This window comes from Littorina saxatilis, linkage group LG5 (assembly GCF_037325665.1).
Source record: "Littorina saxatilis isolate snail1 linkage group LG5, US_GU_Lsax_2.0, whole genome shotgun sequence".
Taxonomy (NCBI): domain Eukaryota; kingdom Metazoa; phylum Mollusca; class Gastropoda; order Littorinimorpha; family Littorinidae; genus Littorina; species Littorina saxatilis.
The window spans coordinates 61,705,602-61,711,601 of NC_090249.1; the positions used below are offsets into that span (position 1 = coordinate 61,705,602).

The following is a 6,000-nucleotide window of genomic DNA, read 5'->3' on the forward strand; positions in this document are numbered from 1 at the left end:
TACACGCAGATCCCGTAATGCCGGGATTTGGCATGTTCCAAGACAAGGCTTGCATAGACTTTGCAGGCTATTTCTTTCAGGAGGGGAATTTTGAAAGAAGAAAGAAATGACAGCGCTGGTTCACTGCACGAGCAACCTGGAGTTGATTGTCTTTGTGTTAGGGACAAGGGAATCCATATTGACTGTTTTTGTTACATTTAGTCAAGTTTTGACTAAATGTTTTAACGTAGGGGCGAATCGAGACGAGGGTGTGGTGTATGTGTGTGTGTGTGTGTGTGTGTCTGTGCGTGTGTGTGTGTGTGTGAGTGTCTGTGGGCGGGGGGGGGGGGGGGGTCTGGAATTGGGTTTGAGGGGGATAGAAGAATGGAATTGCGTGGGGTCACTTAGTAGATGGGTTAGGCTTGGTGTGTTTTTTCCCCAGTACTCTTGTGTGCGGAAAATCGCATGCTTTGTTACTGCTGGCAGGCAATCTCTCAGACACGACCAGAAAAGGTAGCGAGGTTACCCCTAACAGATTTTAGGAATCAATCAGAAACCCCGGGCACGCGCTGGGGGCAGCGACTAACTGTAAAGGCGCAGTCCTTCCTGTCAAAGAGTGTTGGTCACTGTGTCAGGTCAGACCAGGACTTTGCGTGGGATAAGACTAGCCCTCAGTGTTGGTCACTGTGTCAGGTCAGACCAGGACTTTACGTGGGATAAGACTAGCCCTCAGTGTTGGTCACTGTGTCAGGTCAGACCAGGACGTTGCGTGGGATAAGACTAGCCCTCAGTGTTGGTCACTGTGTCAGGTCAGACCAGGACGTTGCGTGGGATAAGACTAGCCCTCAGTGTTGGTCACTGTGTCAGGTCAGACCAGGACTTTGCGTGGGATAAGACTAGCCCTCAGTGTTGGTCACTGTGTCAGGTCAGACCAGGACTTTGCGGGGGATAAGACTAGCCCTCAGTGTTGGTCACTGTGTCAGGTCAGACCAGGACTTTGCGGGGGATAAGACTAGCCCTCAGTGTTGGTCACTGTGTCAGGTCAGACCAGGACTTTGCGTGGGATAAGACTAGCCCTCAGTGTTGGTCACTGTGTCAGGTCAGACCAGGACTTTGCGTGGGATAAGACTAGCCCTCAGTGTTGGTCACTGTGTCAGGTCAGACCAGGACTTTGCGTGGGATAAGACTAGCCCTCAGTGTTGGTCACTGTGTCAGGTCAGACCAGGACTTTGCGTGGGATAAGACTAGCCCTCAGTGTTGGTCACTGTGTCAGGTCAGACCAGGACTTTGCGTGGGATAAGACTAGCCCTCAGTGTTGGTCACTGTGTCAGGTCAGACCAGGACTTTGCGTGGGATAAGACTAGCCCTCAGTGTTGGTCACTGTGTCAGGTCAGACCAGGACTTTGCGTGGGATAAGACTAGCCCTCAGTGTTGGTCACTGTGTCAGGTCAGACCAGGACTTTGCGTGGGATAAGACTAGCCCTCAGTGTTGGTCACTGTGTCAGGTCAGACCAGGACTTTGCGTGGGATAAGACTAGCCCTCAGTGTTGGTCACTGTGTCAGGTCAGACGACTTTGCGTGGGATAAGACTAGCCCTCAGTGTTGGTCACTGTGTCAGGTCAGACCAGGACTTTGCGTGGGATAAGACTAGCCCTCAGTGTTGGTCACTGTGTCAGGTCAGACCAGGACTTTGCGTGGGATAAGACTAGCCCTCAGTGTTGGTCACTGTGTCAGGTCAGACCAGGACTTTGCGTGGGATAAGACTAGCCCTCAGTGTTGGTCACTGTGTCAGGTCAGACCAGGACTTTGCGTGGGATAAGACTAGCCCTCAGTGTTGGTCACTGTGTCAGGTCAGACCAGGACTTTGCGTGGGATAAGACTAGCCCTCGACTTGGACACATACACACATCTCGACTGCTTGCTGTGCACAGTTTGATCTTTTTGTGAATTGATTTCATTCAACTTTTATGCCAACATCAAACTTCAGAGCCGGAACTAAAAAGGGGGGGGGGGGGGTCTGCGTTTCGAATGCCCCCCTCCCCCTTCCCCGGAAAATGTACCTCTTTTCTCAAGGAGAGACCCAAAATATCCCTTTAAAATGCTAACCTTCAACAGCATCGTGGGGGCGAGGACCCCTAGACCCCCCTCCCCCCCCCCCCCCCCCCCGCCTGGAATTCCCCTGTACCCCTGCCTCATGTGGGAAGCCCCTCCCTCTCATACACTGGGTCTTGCCAAAGAGTGTATCCCTACGGAAAGTGTATCCCTACGGAAATCCGAAGGGATACACTCTTTGGTCCAGCCCTGAACTTGTGGAAGAAATGCATTCTATCAACATCAGTGTTTTCTGTGTAGATGTAAATATATAATAGCTTGCTGTGTAGTCCAAAGTTTATCTGTTGTATTATATGCAACCCTAGGTTATTTAAACAAAACCATGTTTATACCAGCATGTGTGTACTTGTTGTGTTCCCCAGGTGGACAACTCGTCCCTGACGGGAGAATCGGAGCCCCAGTCGCGCACCACTGAGTTCACGAACGACAACCCGCTGGAGACACGCAACCTAGCTTTCTTCTCCACCAACGCCGTGGAGGGTACGTGTCACATGACTCTATTGCACGTGCAACACGTCACTTCTCTGCTCTTTGCTTTCAGTATCGTGTGTGTGTCAGTGTGTGTGTGTGTGTGTGTGTGTGTGTGTGTGTGTGTGTGTGTGTGTGTGTGTGTGTGTCAGTGTGTGTGTGTGTGTGTGTGTGTGTGTGTGTGTGTGTGTGTGTGTGTGTGTGTGTGTGTGTGTATGTTTGTGTGTGTGTATGTGTGTGCCCCTTCAAAAACAAACAAACAAATGTAACCAAGTGCGTGAAACACTCGAATCACTTTTGGAGGCGAAGCCTGTCAAACAGTAAGTTTGATTAGATTAATAGCCCAATGAAAATCTGCTATTGCTGAACTGAGACGTTTACTAGAGCATACCAGGGGTGACTAAATGTTTTAACATAGAGGGGGAATCGAGACGAGGGTCGTGGTGTATGTGTGTGTGTGTGTGTGTGTGTGTGTGTGTGTCAGTGTGTGTGTGTGTGTGTGTCTGTCTGTCTGTGCGTTTGTGTGTGTAGAGCGATTCAGACTAAACTACTGGACCGATCTTTATGAAATTTGACATGAGAGTTCCTGGGAATGATATCCCCAGACGTTTTTTTCTTTTTTTCCATAATTATCTTTGATGACGTCATATCCGGCTTTTTGTAAAAGTTGAGGCAGCACTGTCACACCCTCATTTTTCAATCAAATTGATTGAAATTTTGGCCAAGCAATCTTCGACGAAGGCCGGACTTCGGTATTGCATTTCAGCTTGGTGGCTTAAAAATTAATTAATGACTTTGGTCATTAAAAATCTGAAAATTGTAAAAAAAATAAATGTTTATAAAACGATCCAAATTTACGTTCATATTATTCTTCATCATTTCCTGATTCCAAACGAACAAGGAGGCAGGGAGACTGCAAAAAGATACAGTGAATTTCATCCAACAAAAGAAAACATCAATCACAGACTGTTCATTACACAGACCATTGGACACGATGAAACATTGATGGAGCCATTGCGCGCATGCACAGCAATCCCACATAGTTACCAACATTAATCGCCCTACTCAATCCCACATAGTTAACAACATGAATCGCCCTACTCAATCCCACAAAGTTAACAACATGAATCGCCCTACTCAAAGCAGAGGAAGCTCAAGCGCTTAGCTGTCACACATTTTCCTCATGTGATTGTGCGGGTAGTGGGTATAGTGCGGCACATTCACGTTCTCCTCCCCCCCCTCCCCCCCGCGGGTTAGGGGGAACAATTTACCCCATGCTTCCCAGCATGTCGTAAGAGGCGACTAACGGATTCTGTTTCTCCTTTTACCCTTGTTAAGTGTTTCTTGTATAGAATATAGTCAATGTTTGTAAAGCTTTTAGTCAAGCAGTATGTAAGAAATGTTAAGTCCTTTGTACTGGAAACTTGCATTCTCCCAGTTAGGTCATATATTGTACTACGTTGCAAGCCCCTGGAGCAATTTTTTGATTAGTGCTTTTGTGAACAAGATACAATTGACAAGTGGCTCTATCCCATCTCCCCCCCCACCCCCTTTCCCCGTCGCGATATAACCTTGAACGGTTGAAAACGACGTTAAACACCAAATAAAGAAAGAAGAACTTTCACGTTTGACAAGTCAGTCGGCTTGAAATTAGAAACCTCGCCATTTGCTTTGCTGGAATTAACGGGAATAATGACGAATGATGCATGCGGGCAACAGCAGTTACAAAAACTACGACCATTCTGATTGGACAAAGATTTGCATGCGCATTTTTGCTTCCCCTGCGTATGCGCGTTGAAAATAGATACAGACGTACGGCCACTGACACAACTACAGGCAAGCAGCACACGCGTACACACACATGCACACACACACACGCACGCACGGACGCACGCACGCTCTCACGCACGCACGCACGCACAAAAACACACACACACACACGCACGCACACAAACACACACGCGCACGCACGCACGCACGCAAGCACACACGCACACACACACGCACACCGTCAACCCCTCTCTCTCTCTCTTTCTCTCTCTCTCTCTCTCTCTCTCTCTCTCTCTCTCTCTCTCTCTCTCTCTCTCTCTCTCTCTCTCTCTCTCTTCAAGGACAGATTGTAAGAAAAGGCGTAGCCTTAAATCTTAATCCTTGTTAAATAAAGTTCAATTCAATTCTCTCTCTGTGTCTCTGTGTCTCTCTTTTCTCTGTCACCCCCTGGATCACTCACACACGCATACAGCCAATATAAAAATCAATCAAACAATAACACTCACACACAAATGTGTCGGTGCACGGTAATACGATCACCCCTGTGGACATCCTTTCACTTATCTTCTGTTCCCATTGTATGACGATCACCCCTGTGGACATTCTTTCAATCGTTTTGTGCTCCCACTGTGTTCCAAACGAAGGCAACAAACAATGTTTCACACTTTTTACGGACATTTGCGCTCACGACCATTCCCCATCTCACTGGAACATTTAATTCCATTTGCAGGAAGTGTGACTAACTCTTAACGGCTGAAAATTGCAACACAGATTTATGCTTCTTGTGCGAGTTTTCGAGATAATGTGCGAACATTTCCTATTATTAAGAAGAATGAGCTGTGATTAATCTTGTCTAAACGCCAAACATGACAAACCGTGAAGTCAGCTATTGATCACATAGTCGCATGCCTCATATATCTTGACGGAAAATTCTCTTTAATCATTTTACAGGGACCCAGCATGATTACATCGAGTGCTGGAACTAAGTGCTCATCGTCAGTTTATTCGCTGATGTGATGGCAAACGTCATTATTGATTATTCTCTCTTCGTGGCCTCGTGTGCCAAGTTCCACTGTAAATAACATCTGTGTAATGGATGTTCAACAGGGCAGTTCGGTACAATCAGAGTACATTATAACAATCATGATGACAACAATCCCCATCCCAGTGAAAATGATATGTTGTAAATCTCGTGATTACAATGTTGCCTATAGGGACTTATCCTGTATTGCCACGTGCACTTGACCTCCTAGCTGTTCGCGTTTCAAACATGAATCATGGAAACGAACACAGAAGGCGTGACAGTTTAGTTTTGGGTCTTGACTTGCCTCTAACAGATGTATTCTGAGGGCCACTTCTCATTCAACAGCAATTCATATCCTCTCTAGCACCAACGACCGATTAAAACTGGGGGCTGCGAGGCTCAGTGGGTAGAGCACTGGACTTGTGATCCTTGGGTCACGGGTTCGAATCCCGGCGCAGAGACGGTAGCCATGTCCTACACCACAGTGGCATCAGTGGTCATTCTGCCCTAAGTGCTGGTGGCTTATACACACACCACAATGTCATCAGTGGTCATTCTGCCCTAAGTGCTGGTGGCTTATACACACACCACAGTGTCATCAGTGGTCATTCTGCCCTAAGTGCAAGTGGCTTATACACACACCACAG

At 47.4% G+C, this 6,000-nt stretch overlaps 1 protein-coding gene across 1 annotated transcript in view; it reads left to right on the top strand.

Moving 5' to 3' along the window:
- Positions 1 to 6,000, top strand: part of LOC138967660 (sodium/potassium-transporting ATPase subunit alpha-B-like) — a 103,853-nt gene that overhangs the window by 67,224 nt on the left and 30,629 nt on the right. The window contains exon 6 of the mRNA XM_070340296.1: positions 2,454 to 2,571. Within this exon, the coding sequence (XP_070196397.1) occupies positions 2,454 to 2,571 (118 nt within the window). The remainder of the gene's footprint in view (positions 1 to 2,453; positions 2,572 to 6,000) is intronic.